The following is a 17,014-nucleotide window of genomic DNA, read 5'->3' on the forward strand; positions in this document are numbered from 1 at the left end:
CAATCACCAGGGGCTGACCGCGGGAGGCCGGCGGCCCCTCCCTCAGGAAGGCCCGGGCCGCGGCGCGTGGCGCGAGTCGGCCGGCGCGAGTCGTGCCGGGAGCGTCTCTGCGGGTAATATTTGACCGTTAGCGCCCGGTAACCTGAGTAGGGACAAAAAAGGGCCTCTCCTCTTCTCCCGTCCCCCTCTGCCCGGCAGGCGCGATGGCGGAAGCCTCGGCGATGGGCGCCGGCGGAGAGGCGATGGCGGCGGCGGACGGCTCCTCCGGGCCAGCGGGCTCGTCTCTGGGCCGGGGCTTCTCCAACTACCGGCCCTTCGAGCCCCAGACGTTGGGCCTTAGTCCGAGCTGGCGGCTGACGGGCTTTTCCGGAATGAAGGGCTGAGGCTGCAAGGTCCCGCAGGAGACGCTGCTCAAACTCCTGGCGGGACTGACGCGGCCGGCCGTGCGGCCCCCGCCGGGCCGGGGCCTGGTCGGAGGCCGGGAAGAGGCGGCCCAGGAAGCCTGCCTGCCAGCCGACGCTGGCCCCGGCCCGGCCCTTCCTGCCCTGGGCATTGGGATGGACTCCTGCGTCATCCCCCTGAGGCATGGGGGCCTGTCGCTGGTGCAGACCACGGACTTCTTTTACCCCTTGGTGGAAGATCCCTACATGATGGGGCGCATAGCTTGTGCCAACGTGCTGAGTGACCTCTACGCCATGGGCATTACTGAATGCGACAACATGTTAATGTTACTCAGTGTCAGCCAGAGTATGAGTGAGGAGGAACGGGAAAAGATAACACCACTCATGATCAAAGGCTTTCGGGATGCTGCTGAGGAAGGAGGGACAGCAGTGACTGGTGGACAGACGGTGGTCAACCCTTGGATTATCATCGGTGGAGTTGCCACTGTGGTGTGTCAGCCTAATGAATTCATAATGCCTGACAGTGCCGTTGTTGGGGACGTGCTGGTGTTAACCAAACCCTTAGGAACCCAAGTTGCTGTCAATGCCCACCAATGGCTGGATAATCCAGAAAGATGGAATAAAGTAAAGATGGTGGTCTCCAGAGAAGAGGTAGAGCTGGCCTATCAGGAAGCCATGTTCAATATGGCTACCCTAAACAGAACTGCTGCTGGATTAATGCACACATTTAATGCCCATGCGGCCACAGATATCACAGGTTTTGGCATTCTAGGACACTCTCAGAACCTTGCAAGACAACAAAGAAATGAAGTGTCCTTTGTCATTCATAATCTGCCAATCATTGCCAAGATGGCTGCCATCAGCAAGGCCAGTGGGAGGTTTGGGCTCCTTCAAGGAACCTCAGCTGAAACCTCTGGGGGATTACTGATTTGTCTGCCGAGAGAACAGGCAGCTCGCTTTTGTTCTGAAATCAAATCTTCCAAGTATGGAGAGGGTCACCAAGCATGGATTGTTGGCATTGTGGAAAAGGGAAACCGGACAGCCCGGATCATTGACAAGCCTCGAGTTATTGAGGTCCTACCTCGTGGGACCATTGCTACTGCTCTTGCTCCTGACAATTCCAATGCTTCCTCTGAGTCCAGCTCGTGAGATGAAATAGCAGAAGTTGTGTGGACCTTAGAGCCTTTGTGCACAATCGTGAATGATTCTCAAGAGTTGATTTTAAGAAATTTCCAAAGAAGGCTGCCTGCATAGTGGTTCCAGCTGCCCTTTCTAGGAGATTTGAATCAGCCCATCAAAAGCTGCCTCTATGTACATTCCAAGGCCAGAAGTAACATTTGAACTTTGGAGGGATGTTTGTTTATCTCCAGTAGAAGAGGAGTAGAAAAACCTCTGTTTCCTCTTTCCAAAGTAAGATGAGGCAATTTGGGTTTAAGGGATTTTTCTTTGCACTCGGTTGATTCATTACTGCACAGGGAGTGAGATTGTTTATTAAAATTACACAAAAAGTAAATTAGAGAATGAAAAAATTTAGATCAGAAGCAAATGCGTTTGGACCAATACTGTTGATAAATCTAAATTGTTAAGAGAGATCTTATAATACAATGTTAAATTCTTTATTAGATTTTTCTTAAGTACTGGCTCTTTCCTGCTCTGGACAAGAATTGAGCAGCTTGTCCAATGACTGGGAAAGGAGAACCTGCCACCATCCAACCTGGACTCTGTTCATGACGTCTCTCCCTCTAAACCCCATTAAGGACTGGGAGAAGCAGAGCAAGTCCCAGAGCCCAGGCCTTGGTGGTCATTAAGATGGTAAATCTTGTGCTGAAAATTCCTGGTGATTCAATCAATAAAGAATAACTTCTAGCTAAATGAATAAAAAGGGAATTTGTTGAAAAACTTTTCTAGCTAATGGTTGGTTCCTTGAAATTCAATACAGTTTTATAAAATGAACCAGTTGATCATTTAGAGTCTGAGAAAGTGAAGAGTGAGAGTGTTTAACCTGATCCTGGTGGGCCAGGGGGGTTAAAACCCAGATTTAGGTTTGTATCTTCCCCCTGAGATGACAGAAAAGGACTCAGTGAAGGCATAAGCCCCAAGGATTAGAAGGTTTGGGAGGAAATAACAAAAGAAAGGTGTCAACAATTCTTGGAAGACAGAAAGGAGGTGGAAGAGAGGTAACTGACTTAGAACAGAGGAATCCTTCCGAGTCGGGGAACAAACAGGCAAGAAGATATGCTCTGGAAGTACTTAGGAGGGTGGGTGAGAGTAAAAGTTTATATATAGGGTAATTAGCTTTTTTTTTTTTTTTTTGAGACAGAGTCTTGCTCTGTTGCCTCAGGTAGAGTGCAGAGTGCAGTGGCATGATCATAGCTCACCACAACCTTGAATTCTTGGGTTCAAGTGAACCTCCCTCCCACCTCAGCCTCCCACAGTGCTAGGATTACAGGCATGTGCCACCATGTAGGGCCCATAATTAGCTTTCATAGTTCTCAAACTCCTCTCCCCATTTCACATAGCCAGGTGACTGCCTCTCACCTCTGCAGGTAAAAGGAAAGTCAGGAATACCAGGCACAGCAGAGGACAGGGAGCTTGACTCAAAACAGAAAAAAACTAAAAAACGAGACTGCCCAACCCCCTTCCTCAATTAGTTATTAAAAACACTGGCCAAGGCCAGGCCCAGTGGCTCATACCTGTAATCCCAGCACATTAGGAGGCCAAGGCAGGAGGATTGCTTGAGGCTAGGAGTTGGAGACCAGCTTGGGCAACATAGTGAGACCCAATCTCTACAAAATAAATAAATAAATAAATTAGTGAGGCGTGGCGGCACAGGCATACGTCTGTAGTCCTAGCTACTGGGGAAGCTGAATTGGGAGGATCACCTGAAACCAGGAGTTCCAGGCTGCAGTGAACTATGATCAGGCCACTGTACTCCAGCCTAGGTGACAGAGTGAGACTTTGTCTCAAAAAACAAAACAAAACAAAAACACTGGCCAAACTGGCACAGTGGTGTGGCTATAGTCCAAGCTACTCAGGAGGCTGAGGTGGGAGGATTGCTTGAGCTTAGGAGTTCAAGTCCATCCTGGGAGACATAGTAAGACTTTGTCTCTTAAATAAACAACACTCACCAAAAAGCTCATATCATCCCCTCCTTGGCACAGGTAAAAGATGAGAATACACCAGAGAAAATGAACATGCCTAGAGAAAAGACACATAAATACAAACATTTGGGGGAGCCCCCTGTAAAAATCACTACCATGAAGCCTCTCAGTTGAAAAGCTTCACTGAAGCACATTAAGCTTTTTGTTGTTGAGATAGAGTCTCACTCTGTTGCCTGGCTAAAGTGCAGTGGCATCATTGTAGTTCACTGCAACTTCAAACTCCTGGGCTCAAGGCTCATGCCTTGCTAATTTTCTATTTTTAGTAGAGACGGGCTCTCACTCTTGCTCAGGCTGGTCTGGAACTCCTGAGCTCAACCAGTCCTCCTGCCTCAGCCTCCCAGAGTGCTAGGATTATAGGCGTGAGCCACCCTGCTCGGCCTACATTAAACTTTTTAATGCCTCATTCTTAAATATGAGCAGTCAAGGATTGCCAGACATTTGAGGCAAGCCTCCAACTTGAAAGAAGTCAAAGCAAACAGAAAAAAAACTCAGAGGAAAGAGATAATCTACTCCTTCTACAGAGGAGAAGGGGAAAAGAGATAAAAGAGGATAAAGTATCCACAAAGCGACAATTAAGAGAACAACACACTTAGAATATAAAAAAATAAAGCTAAAATTTAAAAATTCAGTAGGAGACATAAGATAAAATTGAGGAAATTTAACAGAAAATAGACCAAACAAGACAAAAAGATACATGATAGAAGAGAAAAATGTTTGAAAATCAGAGGTGAACCAGGAGGTTCAACATCTAAGAGGAGTTCCAGAAAGAAGTATTTGTAGATGGAGGAAAAAAATTAGCAGAGAATCCAAGTTTTCTAAAATGTATAAGTTATAAGTCTCTTGAATTCCAGCATAGTGAATTTTTAAAAACCCATGCTAATTTTATTAAATTTCAAAATGTTCGAAATGCCAGGTATGATAAAGAGACCCAAGAATAATACTAGCAGGTGTTTATCTAGTGCACACTCTGTGCCAGGCACTGCAGACTTTGTATGCACTAATCTTCCAACAACCCCATTTTGCGAATGAGGAAGCCGAGGTACAGGGAGATTAAGAAATTTATCTAAGTCACAAAGGCAGTCTTGTGAAAGGTCTGACTCCCAAACACATGCTTCTAGTCACTATGATCACATACAAAGGTTTGGGGATAAGAATGACATCAGACTTCTCAACATTGGATTGGAAGCTAGAAAACTATAAAACAATGTCTTCAAAATTCTGAGGGTAAATGATTTTTTATGTAGAAATCTATACCAAGCCATATTTTTCAAACAAGTAGAATAAAGTTATTTTTAGGCATGCAAGGTAACAAAATGGCTTCATCCCATGCACTCTCAAGAAAGTACTGGAAGACACAGTCTCTCTCTGTTGCCCGGGCTAGAGTGCCATGGCGTCAGCCTAGCTCACTACAACCTCAAACTCCTGGGCTCAAGCAATCCTCCTGGCTCCGCCTGCCGAGTAGCTGTGACTGACTACAGGTGCTTGCCATCATGCCTGGCTAAGTTTTTCTATTTTTAGTAGAGACAGGGTCTCACTCATGCTCAAGCTGGTCTTGAACTCCTGAGCTCAAGCAGTCCTCCCGCCTAGGCCTCCCAGAGTGCTAGGATTACAGGCATGAGCCACTGCGCTCGGCCCAGCCCTTGCCTTTTTGGGTGATCTCAGAAAAATCTCCTGACCTCTCTGGGTCTTAGTCTCCTTGTCTGTGGAAGAGGTGCAGCCATACCCACCTTTGGCAGGGAAGGCATGGAGGGATCCCATGAGATGTACTCCTGTAAATGACTGTTTATTAGATCTACTGCAGTACCAGGCCTTGAGGAAACAAAAGCCTGACACTGTTCTATTCTCCAACAGGGGGGAGGTCTAGGACAGGGGCACGTATCGTCCCCAAATTAAGGTGAAAAGTAGCAGCTGCCATGAGAGCTAGCATGGATGAAGAACTACAAGAGGCCACATCATTTCCTTTTTGGAGGAGCTTTAGGAAGGCTTTCAGGGCTCTTCAGGATGGGTGGACTTGGAACTTGGATGTGCAGAGAAGGGGGTGGGCATTCCAGATGGAGGGAACTGTGGGAGCAAAGACAGGGAGGGGAAAGGTGGGGACCATCTGACTGGATTTCAGCATGTGTGCAGGGGATCAGGCTGGGAAAGTAGGTTGAGGGGAGACTTCTAAGGGTGTTGGGGACTTCCTGGCCTGACTGGGGTAAGCTAGAGATGCCTAAAAGCTTTCATCATGACTCCCCCTGAAAAATTTAGTAAGAACAAAAATTCTAAATTATAGCAGCACGCTTTCTCCCATCCCCCAATTGAAAACCAACAAGGCCTATGGATCTACTGTCAATAACAGTACTGTGGTAGGTTCTGGGGATGTAGCCATAGACAAAATGCATATTGTCCTGTTCCTCTCAGCACACACATAGGGTCCTTGGAGGCCACCTGGGCCAGATCCCGATTACACATATAGGGAAACTGAGGTTCAGAGAAGAGAAACAATCTTCCCAAGGGCATTGGTGGGTGGGTGCCCAATCACTTGACTCCTAGTTTCCCCATCACAGCCCTGCTATCTTGGGGACCTCTGTCCAGTTGAAGTCCCCTGCCCTCGCACCACCTGCCCAGCTGTGGGCCTCTGCTATTTTGTTCTCTAGCTGCCATCGCCTTCTCCACTCCAAGGTTTCCCAAGGTTTCGTACTGGGACAAACTACACCAGTGTGGCTCTTATGGGGCAGGTAGCCAAGCTCTCTGGGGCAGCAGAAGGGTGTGCTGCACGCATGCACGTGTTTGCCTGTGCCAGTCCACCCATCCTGGCATTAAACATTTATCGGCTTGCACTGGAGAAACACTTTTGACTTGAAAAGACTGGGGCACCCAGCCTCTTGGGAGAACAGGCTGATAAAAGGCTAATCGCAAATGTGGACCAAAAGACGAGGCCAAACACATTGAGGCCCTCATGAAAGCAAGGAGGTTGGATTGCCAAGATGTGTTGGAGGAGAACGGAGAGAACAGACTGGATATGGGGCGAGGGGAAGGAAAGAGCCTGGCATGAGGGGTCCAGATGATGGAGCCAATTACATGTTCACATCTATTCCCTACGTTCTGGGTGTGGTTGGTCTTCAGAAGATGACACTGTGGAGCAAAGAACTTGGCTGTCCCTGCAAGACGCTTTACCAGAGCTTAATGGCTCAACCAGGGATCCCTGGGAGAGGGGCAGAGGCAGTCCCAGAGGGAGTGCCTATCTTCCTGTCAAATCTTCAGGATCGTCTCATCTGTGAGCTCTAGAAGTCCCGGTCCCAGACACTTCCAAAATCAGATCCACAGAGGACTCCTGAGAAATCTACTCTCCAAGTTGTGTTTTATATTCTAGTGCAAGAGTTTGAGATCTTGTCTGAAGAAGCCCAGCAAACGCCAGGGAGATGCTGAGGGCATCTGAAACTTCCAGTTCCCATAAGGTAGCCCAGTGCTCTTGAACTTCAGACCTGTATGTCTACCTGCCCGCCGGATATCCTGGAGCCATCTTGGACTCAATGTGTCCCAAACTGAATTCATTATCTTTCCTCCTACCCAACCTCCCAGGTGTTCTGCGTCCTCATTTCAGCAAATGGCAAAACTATCCATCCAGTTACTCAAGCCAGAAACCCAGGAGTTACCCAGGGTTCCTCTTTTCTCCCATCTCCCATCTCCAGCCTTCACGTTGCCTAATCCAGTAGCTAATTCTGTGCTCTCATTTTACCCAGCAGTTCAGCAGCATACAAATCACATGTCCCCTCATTCTGGAATGCTTTCCTCTCTTAGCCTCCATAACACCACACTCTGACAAGTTCCTCCTGTCTCACTGCTTCTCCTCTGCTCAACTGCCAAATGTTGGAGTACACCAAATCTTGGTCTTGTCTACCTAGATTCTAATTTTAGTCATTCTTCTCCAGTTCCTTGACTTTAAATACTGTCGGTACTGAGTGACACTACCAAATCTGAATCTCTAGCCCTCTTCTCTCCTCTAAGCCTCAGATTCATAAACCTACCTGCCAACTTGACATACACCTTCAACTTGCTCTGTCCTAAACCAAATTCCTGATACTACATGTGTTCAATTTGCACCTCATCTTCCCCATCCCAAAATGAGCCACCATCCATCCACCAAGTTCCCAAACACTCAAAACCTGTGAGCCATTCTTTTTTTTTTTTTTTTTGAGACAGAGTCTCACTTTGTTACCCCAGGCTAGAGTGAGTGCCATGGCGTCAGCCCAGCTCACAGCAACCTCAAACTCCTGGGCTCAAGCGATCCTCCTGCCTCAGCCTCCTGAGTAGCTCGGACTACAGGCATACGCCACCATGCCTGGCTAATTTTTTCTGTATATATTTTAGTTGGCCAGATAATTTCTTTCTATTTTTTTAGTAGAGACGGGGTCTCGCTCTTGCTCGGGCTGGTCTTGAACTCCTGACCTTGAGCGATCCACCCGCCTCGGCCTCCCAGAGTGCTAGGATTACAGGCGTGAGCCACCGTGCCCGGCCTTCCCTCTTTTTTTCTTTCTCCCCTCCCTCCCTCCCCTTTCCTTCTGTTCTTTCTTTTCTTTTCTTTCGAGTTTTTGCTCTTTTGCCCAGGCTGGAGTGCATGGCATGATCCTAGCTCACTGTAGCCTTGAATTCCTGGGCTCAAGCAATCCTGCCACCTCAGCCTCCCAACTAGCACACTACAGGTGCATACAACCATACCCAGCTAATTTTTCTATTTTTTTAGAGATGAGGTCTCACTATGTTGCCCAGGCTGGTCTTGAACTCCTTGTCCCAAGTGATCCTCCTGCCTCAGCCTCCCAAAGTGCTAGGATTATAGGTTAAGCCTGAGCTACTGCACCCAGCTGCCCAATTCTTTCTTAACTCAGCAGCCAGAGGGCTCATAATACAAAATATGATCACATCACTCCCTTTCTTAAAACCCTCCAAAGTTTCCATAATACTAAAAATCCAAATTAAAATGAAATCCATGGTTAATTGATCTGATCTGACCTCTTTTCATTTCTCCTACACTGTATATACCTGACCACTCTCCCTCTTGCTCACTGCCTTTTTTCCACATTGCAGTATACCGAGCTGTTTCCTGCTCTAAGCATTGGTTGTTCCCGTCACCTAGAACTCTATTCCCCTTGGTTTTTGCTCAGCTTAAATATTACTTTCTCCAAGATGAGGACAGAAAACCCAACTAAAAGTAGTTTGACCAATAAAGTGATTTATTATCTTATATAACCAAAGTCCTAAATTAGGGTATTTCTGGAACTTGTAAATTAAATGGCTCAGCAATGTTGTCAAGGATCAAAGTCCTTTCTATCTTGCTGATCTGCCAGTCTCAGTCTGCAGGCTAGCTCTCTTCTCAATCCTATCCTCTCATACCAACATCTAGAGGTAGAAACATCCTGTATCTTTTTAAACAGAACTAAGAACCTTTCCCAGAAGTCTCCACAGACTCCCTCCAACTTCTGATTGTCCAGAACTAGGTCACATGCTCACCCATAAACCAATCAATGACCAGGGCAATGGGAACACAATGACCAATCAAGTAGACCAATCAAGTGGAAGAGGGGTGGACACCAGAACAAAATCAAGACTCTGCAAGAACGGAGGAGAGGAAAGGGGCAATTAAGTAGGTAACTTTCAGTGTTATCACATTTTCCCTGGACCATGAAATATAAAGGCACCCCAAATCACTTTTCATAGTGTTCAAAATACAGTAACATTTAAAATTTAATTCATACTATGTATGTATTACCATTTCAGGCAATATAGCATAGGGGCTAATAACACAGACTCTGAAGCCAAACTGCCTGGATTTGAAACCTGGCTCTACCACTTTACTAGCTGTTAAGTTATAATACTTACCCTCTCAGTTTCCTTATCTATAAAATGGGGATGACAATAATAATATTCCCTACCTCATAGGGTTGCTGTGAGGATTAAATGAGTTGCTGTAAGGATGAACTATGTAAAATGCTTAAAACAGCTACCCTAATTCCAGTTTGTTCCTGAGTCCCAGCTGTATCCTAGAGACACTCTTGTATCCTTATAATAAATGGCCTTTTCTTACTAAAACCAGTTCAAACTTGTTTCTGCTACATGCATTCAGTTTAACTGCTGAATAATATCTTTTGTATAAATATACTTCAGTGTACCCATTTTTCAGTTGATAGTCATTTAATTCATTTAATTTTTTGTTGTTTTCTTCCTTCCTTCTTTCCTTCCTTCCTTCTTTTTTTTTTAGAGATAAGGTCTGGCTCTATCACCCAGACTGGAGTGCAGTGGCCCGATCATAGCTCAACACAGCCTAGAACCCCTGGGCTCAAGCAATCCTCCTGCCTCAGCCTCGCCAGTAGCTAGGACTCTAGGTGTGCACCACCACACCCAGCTAATTTTTTAATTTTTTTGTAGAGACAGGGTCTCACTATGTTGCCCATGCTGGTCTCAAGTGATTCTCACTCCTCGGCTTCCCAAAATACTGGGATTACAGGTATGAGCCACTCTGCCCAGCCCAGTTATTTAATTTATTTTCAATTTTTCACTATCACAAACAAAGTGAATTTCTTGTATGTGACTCTTCGTAAACATGCACTAGGGCATGTACCTAGAAGTAGAATTGCCACACTTTGGGGATTTTAATTTCTAAAATCTGACTCTCTGCCCTTTCCTGCACTTCTTCTCTCACTTCCACAAATTGCAAGCCTCTTTAAACTCCTGGAGATCAGAGATAGTGGCCCTAGTAGGGGTATAATAAATAATTCTTTACGAGATTAAACCTGTTCTTGGGTCTCATAAAGATCTCTGCTCTTCCCATGGCCAATAACTCAGTGGTTCTCAAATTTGAAATTAACTCCATGATTCACCATCTTGTAAATTCTCCCATGTAAACGAGCTTGGCATTCTCCTGGGTGGGGTGGAGGGGCTGTGAGAGAGGCGAGCAGAGGCCAGAGCTTAACGGGCCACGCAGTCCGTGCTCAGGGCAGGGAGAAGGACGGACTGGTCCTTTCCTTAGGACAAGGACTGGGGGTTACATCCTTTCAACCACAGGACACAGCTGGGGCAGGGAGCTGAAGTGGGACACAAGGCGTGCGTCCCAATCCTGTCTGTCTTTACTCCACTCCTTCCCTTCAATCCCATCCAAACACTGTGTGGGGTAGTCTAAAGGGTTCGCAGTGTCCTTAAGCCCTGAGAGACTTTGGGACATAAGGCCCTTCGTTTACAGGGTTTTCTACCGAGGGGAACCCCTCCTTCTCCGCCATTTCGCTTTGGCGCCATCTGGCGCTCAAACGGGAAGTGGCGCGCCTGCGCTCTGCCGCCCTCCGGCCTCTGTGTCTCCCTCGGGTCGAGCTGGTACCTAGGCCTTTAAGATGCTCGACCTACGCGGAAAATTCGAGGGCCTGAGCCGAGGAGCGCGCGCTTGAAGCTCCCTCAGATTGGTCCGGTCTGGGTAAGGGCGGGCGGCAGCAAACTCCACGGAAGTCATTGGTCTTTGCTCTGGCTCCGCCCCGTGAAGAGCCTTGGCGACGCCCGTGATTGGCCAGCGGCTCCAGAGGCGGGCTCCGAGCGCGGCGCCCCTGCCTGCCGGGCGGTCGGGTCCCCAGGGCGGTAGCTGCTGCAACGGCGTGGGCAGCATGGCTATGGCTGGTGGGGACATGCGTGCAGACGCGGGGGCAGAGGGCTCTGCTGCTGCCGGCCGCTTCAGCTTCAGCCCAGAGCCCACGCTCGAGGACATGTAAGCAGTCCTTGCCCAACCTGGGTGGGGGGATCTCCCCGTGTTTTCCGCAGACTCGGGAGGGTCCCTCCGTGTGGTTGGGAAGAAGGCTAACAGCGGGGCACCGGCTCCGGCCTCCTAATCTCCTCATCTGAAAAATGGGCGCAGCAGTGCACATCTAATCAGTAATACTAGAACCTTCCTTTAGCCCAGCCCTGGGGCTATATCGGCGTCCGATAATGTCTGTGCCCTCCAGGAGTGGGTGGGATCACAGGGGGACATGAAGTGCTGAGAGGTGGGAGACATTATTTCTTAATGGAGGAAATCAAGGAAGGCTTTTTAGGGGAAGTGGCCGTGGAACTGCATTCTGTAAGATAAGTAGGATTTTGATGTGCAGAGATAGGGACATTCAGGTAGAGGAAACTACAGAAGTAGCAGCAGGAGATGGACTAATGAAGACGGTATTGTTAGGTTTGGCTATGTTATGGTTGGCTCAGGGGCGCGCCCATTTGATGGATGAGGAAGCCAAGCTCCATAAAGAGGAAATGACTTGCTCAAGCCATCCAAGGAATTGGTTGCACAATCCCCTGGTCCTGTCCCCCCATTACATATCACTGGGGTACCTGCTTGGGCCCTACATCTCCTCCCCCACCCCTTAACCCTGGGACTTGAGCTTCCACCCCTTTGTCCTATTCAGCCGACGCCTCCATGCTGAGTTTGCTGCTGAACGAGACTGGGACCAATTCCACCAGCCTCGGAACCTCCTCCTGGCCTTGGTGGGGGAAGTGGGAGAGCTGGCAGAACTCTTGTGAGTAGATGGAAGACTTCCTGGAAGAGTCTGCATGTCGTAGGGGAGGGAAAGGGAGCAATTATTTGATCATCAAACGTTCATGGGTTCAGTTTCCCTACCACCCTGCCAGGCTGTGTGCCTGGTGTTGGGAATACAGAGGTGATTCACGTGTCCTTGCCCTTTAGGGGCACCCAGTCTCCTGAGAGAGAAAGGTATGAAAACAGCAAGGCAGAACCAGGTCTAAGAATGAGTGCTGGCAACAGCCCTTGTTTTCCTCTCCCTCTGGGGCTGAAAGGAAGGTGTTTTATAGGAGACCTGTCTGAGGCATTCCAGACAGTGGGAACTGTTAATACATTTGCAAAGGTAGTGAGGCAGAAAAGGAAGGGCAAGTTAAATTCAGGGAGAATCTGCTACTCCTTCAGTGTAAGCTTCTGAAGAAAAATCAGGGATTTTTTACTGTTTGTTTTTTGGTGTGTCCCAAGTGCCCAGGCCCAGCACATAGTAGGCACTCAGTAGATACATACGAGTGAGTGATACGGCTGTGGAGGAGAGGGGTGGGAGAAGAACCCAAAAAGATAGGATTGGGGCTAGAGAGTGATGGAGAGTTTAGACAGAAGACCTGACCAGATCTGAGCGCCAGAAAGATCACTGTGTCTGCAGGGTGTATTGGCTGGATCACTAAGAGAATGGGGCAGTGAGGAGGCTGGTGTAGACCAGGCAAGAGGTTGTGAGGCCTAGACCAGGGCAGTCACTGTGGGGATGGAGAAACAAGGGCACAGAGATGTGAGGACGAGCCATTCGTTCATTACAGATTTATGGGCATCAGCTGTGTGCTAGGTCTTTTAGCATCAAGAGATACGGCCTTGAACGAGGCAGACACAATTCCTGCCTTCACAGTGGAAGGTAACAGAGGGAAGTGGCATTTCTGAGGAGGTGACATCAGAGCTAAGACCTGAAAAACAGGAAGGAGCCAGCCATGGGAAAGATTGGGGGGGTGGGGGTTTGGGTGGGATTCAAGGCAGAGGGAGCAGTAAGTGCATAGGCCCTGTGACAGTTTGGCCTGTTTGCAAGGCAGAAAAAGTCAGAGTGGTTTTAGCTGGGGAGTGAGAAAGAGAGTGGTGGACAATGACATTGGAAAAGGCAGGGGTCAGCTCATGTAGGAACTGAGGACATTGTCAGGAGTTCAGATCTTACTTCAAGCATAGTTGGGGGTGGAGTGGAGTGGGGTGGGGCAGTTAAGCAGGGAAGGGACAAAATGTCATTTGTGCTTTTACAAGATTGTTCTGGGCAAGAGTAGAAGATGAGTTAGCAGGGAGAGGAGTTAGGAGGCTTCTGCAGTGGTCCAGGTCTGAGGTTTGGTCTGGGGTGGCAGTTGCTAGGGCTGCAGAGAAGTAGAATTGGGTCTCAGAGTTTTGTCTCAACAAGTGAAGTGTTCTCTTGGCTGGCCATTCCTTGGCTCAGGAAGAGACACAGAGGTCCAGGTATTGTCTGTTGGGGTCTCTTCCCAAGGCCTAGATGGGTTGGGTTGTCCTTGGAAGCACCACCTGGGAAGTGGGAGTTTATTGCTGCAAGGACTGGGGTGCCCTAAGGGAGACAGAGCCCATTGTCCTAGCTAGCATGTGTGTTTGTCTGTGTTCTACCCCCAGTCAGTGGAAGCCTGATGACAAGCCTGGTCCCCAAGCATGGCCCCCCAAGGAACGGGCAGCCCTTCAAGAGGAGCTTAGTGATGTCCTCATCTACTTAGTGGCATTAGCTGCTCGCTGCCATGTGGATTTGCCCCAAGCAGTGCTCTCCAAAATGGACACCAACCGGAGACGCTACCCAGCCCATCTGTCCCGTGGCTCTGCCCGCAAGTATACAGAATTATCCCATGGGGCCGTCTCTGAAGACCAGGCTGTGGGGCCTGCAGAGCTTGCCCGTGAGTCAACAGGTAAAGTCTCAACCTAAAAACATGGCCCCAGGACCTGCAACTCAGCATGGCATCTGAAGAGCCAAGGGAGGATGGCCTGGCCATGGAACCTTGCTTTAGCCTTTTCCTAATAGACCATGGGCCTGAGGACCCCACTGCCTGAGATGTGAGGCCCAGGAGCCTCCAGAAGATGGCCTCTTGGTGTTTTCTCTCCCAATAAAACAGCTTGGGGCAACAACTTCTAGATTCTTCCTGGGTGGCCAGGGAGGCTTTGTCTCAGCATGGGCTAAAGAGGGGAACCAGGTATGCTTTGAGCCCAGTTCCCATGTTTCTCTGTTGTACCTCCTGCCTACAGGGCAGAGAGATCTGGTTTGTGGCAAATTCCCAGTGGGATCTCATGTAAGTTCTTCCCTCTTCTGGACCCATGAAAGAGATTGGATGCTGTATGTAACATTGGTTAAGAGTGCAGATTCTGGAGTCAGGCTGTCTGGGTTCAAATGCTATCTCTGACACTTACAAGCCGAATGATATTCACATTACTTAATCTTTCTGCACAGTTTCCTCACCTGTAAAATGAAAATAATAGTATCTGATAGGGTTGTAAGGGTTAAGTGAGTTATTTGAGTGCTTAGGACAGTGCCTGGCACATAGGAAGGTACTTGGTAAGTTTGCAGTTATTTTGTTTTCCTTTTTAACTCAAAACTTTCAGGGGCCCCAGAGCAAGAAATCAGAGTCACAAATCAGGGTCTCTGATGTGGGGCAGAACAGGACTTCCTCTCCTGTTGGGCCCCTTGGTGAAAGTGAAGACCACTCACAGCAAGGCTGATTTATTGTTCTTCCCTCCACCTAAAGATAGTGTTGAGTGTGATTTACCTGTGTGTGAACTCACACACATCTCTTCCCTTTCTGAGATACCTGCCTCAGGGGAGAGGCAGGAAGATACCTTCCCAGGTAAAACAGAATAGATCAGATTGGACTGCTTCAGCTTGATGTCCCCAAACCCACCTTTCTCCCTCTCCAGTGATTACAGGGACCTTATCCTTTACTAATCTCTGATTTCATTCCCTCCTCGTTATCAGTTATCTCCTTTCCCTTCTATGTAATCAACTGCTCTTCCTTTTTGTTCACTCCTCCCACCAGCACATAAAGCATGCTTGAGTCTCTTCCCTATTGACAAGACAAAACCATCAGTCCCGGCTACTTCCCTCACGCTTTTCACAGCTGAGCCTCTTGACTGGACCGTCTGCACCCACCCGCTCTGCTTCCTCATACTCCCCTTTCCACCTCACCCCTCCCCTGAAACTACTCACCACTTTCCCCTAGAGTCATGACAAATGTGGATGTCAGAGCAGCAGCCGACCCACTCCCACCTTCATGTAACACCTGCCTCTAGACTTCCCAGACAAGACACCTTTCTGGTTTTCTTCCTACCTTTGGCTGTTCATTTAAGACTCTTCTTAGGTACTTTCTTGTCGACATGGTGTCTCTTATTTCCAATCATATCTCTGATGCCTCCATTTTTATCTCACATTCAACATGTCCAGATCGGGGTGTCACAGTTGCCCCCACTTCACCATCTATCCTGCTTCTCATCCTGTGCCATCTCAGTGACACTGTCCTGCAGTCACCCAGGCTAACAAGTGAAGTCAGTTCCATCTCTTTTCCCTCAATCCCAGCTCCTTGAGGATGTCACATCCATCCTTCCCCTCTAATCCCTCAAGTTTTGCTGCCGGCCGGGCGTGGTGGTTCACGCCTGTAATCCTAGCACTCTGGGAGGCTGAGGCAGATGAATGGTTTAAGCTCAGGAGTTCGAGATCAGCCTGAGCAAGAGCGAGACCCCGTCTATACTAAAAAAGTAGAAAGAAATTAGCTATACAACTAAAAAAATATATATATAAAAAATTAGCCAGGCATGGTGGCACATGCCCATAGTCCCAGCTACTGGGGAGGCTGAGGCAGGAGGATCGCTTGAGCCCAGGGGTTTGAGGTTGCTGTGAGCTCGGCTGACGCCACTGCACTGTAGCCCAGGCAACAGTGAGACTCTGCCTCAAAAAGGAAAAAAAAAAAGTTTTGCTGCCTTGGATCCTTTAACCTTGCTTCCAAGGTCCCTTATGGTCTGTCTCCTACAAACCCCCTTGCTTTTTGTCCCCACATTCCACCCCACAGGGGACATCTGCAAGTTCTTAAGAGACTGGCATGCAGTTTAAGGGGCCCTCTCCATAATTCCAACTCCCCTTTTTTTTTTTTTGAGACAGGGTCTCACTCTATTGCCCAGGCTGGAGTAAAGTGGCATGATCATTGCTCACTGCACCCTTGAACTGGGCTCAAATGATCCTTCTGCTTCAGCCTCCTGAGTACCTGGGACTACAGTTACGACCACACCTAGCTAGTTTTTTTTATTTTTTGTAGAGACAGGATCTGGATACATGGCCTAGGCTGGTCTGTAACTCCTGGCCTCAAGTGATCCTCCCACCTTGGCCTCCCGAAGTGCTGGAATTACTGGTGTGAGCCACCACACCTGGCCCCCAACTCTTTCTTGCTCTTCAAGACCCAGCTTAAACATCACCTCTAAGAGCCTGACTTCCCCCAGGGTAAGCTCCAATTGACACTGGCTGCAATTGCCTGCTCTACCGTTCGCTTTCTGTGCATCTACCCACTCATCTGCAAGAGTGGAGATAAAAAATTTACCTGAGATGTTTTGAAGATGAAAATAAGCTAATGTTTACCTAACTAGGCATTTAAACCTTTAACAGTGTCAAAGTTTGTCTCCACTAGACAGACGGATTTCCATGAGAGGGTCATGCATGGCTTCCTCATCCAAGCTCTGCAAAACACAGTGCCTGTTCGATCATGACCTGGTTATATTAATCGGCCCTTTTGTAGGTATGGTTATAAGGGCCAAATGTGGGACGACTTCTCCGCCTCTCCAACAGTACCAGGAATCCCTTTAGGCTCATAACCCCACTTGGCTCCAGGACAATACATCTGTCTGGAGAAACCCGTATTTCTTCCTCTCCCCACCCACCTCACTCACAGGCACAGGTGGGG

The 17,014-nt window shown here is 48.3% G+C and overlaps 2 protein-coding genes across 2 annotated transcripts; both read left to right on the plus strand.

Annotated features, from left to right (window-relative positions):
• The first annotated feature begins 22 nt into the window (after nt 1-22).
• On the plus strand, nt 23-2,304 carry SEPHS2 (selenophosphate synthetase 2). The gene has a single exon (XM_045543345.1). The coding sequence runs from the start codon at nt 204-206 to the stop codon at nt 1,548-1,550; it is 1,347 nt and encodes a 448-aa protein (XP_045399301.1). The 5' UTR covers nt 23-203; the 3' UTR covers nt 1,551-2,304.
• An 8,815-nt stretch (nt 2,305-11,119) lies between these two features.
• On the plus strand, nt 11,120-14,204 carry DCTPP1 (dCTP pyrophosphatase 1). The gene is made up of 3 exons (XM_045543346.1): nt 11,120-11,288; nt 11,965-12,075; nt 13,704-14,204. The coding sequence occupies exons 1-3, from the start codon at nt 11,188-11,190 to the stop codon at nt 14,002-14,004; spliced, it is 513 nt and encodes a 170-aa protein (XP_045399302.1). The 5' UTR covers nt 11,120-11,187; the 3' UTR covers nt 14,005-14,204.
• Nucleotides 14,205-17,014: the final 2,810 nt, after the last annotated feature.

This window comes from Lemur catta, chromosome 2, assembly GCF_020740605.2.
Source record: "Lemur catta isolate mLemCat1 chromosome 2, mLemCat1.pri, whole genome shotgun sequence".
Classification (NCBI taxonomy): Eukaryota; Metazoa; Chordata; class Mammalia; order Primates; family Lemuridae; genus Lemur; species Lemur catta.

Excerpts from the sequence above, each read along its gene's own strand:
- DCTPP1 (XM_045543346.1), top strand. The coding sequence starts at position 11,188 with ATGGCTATGGCTGGTGGGGACATGCGTGCAGACGCGGGGGCAGAGGGC. Across the intron at positions 11,289-11,964 it reads GAGCCCACGCTCGAGGACAT|CCGACGCCTCCATGCTGAGT; the intron begins GTAAGCAGTCCT and ends TGTCCTATTCAG. Across the intron at positions 12,076-13,703 it reads GGAGAGCTGGCAGAACTCTT|TCAGTGGAAGCCTGATGACA; the intron begins GTGAGTAGATGG and ends TTCTACCCCCAG.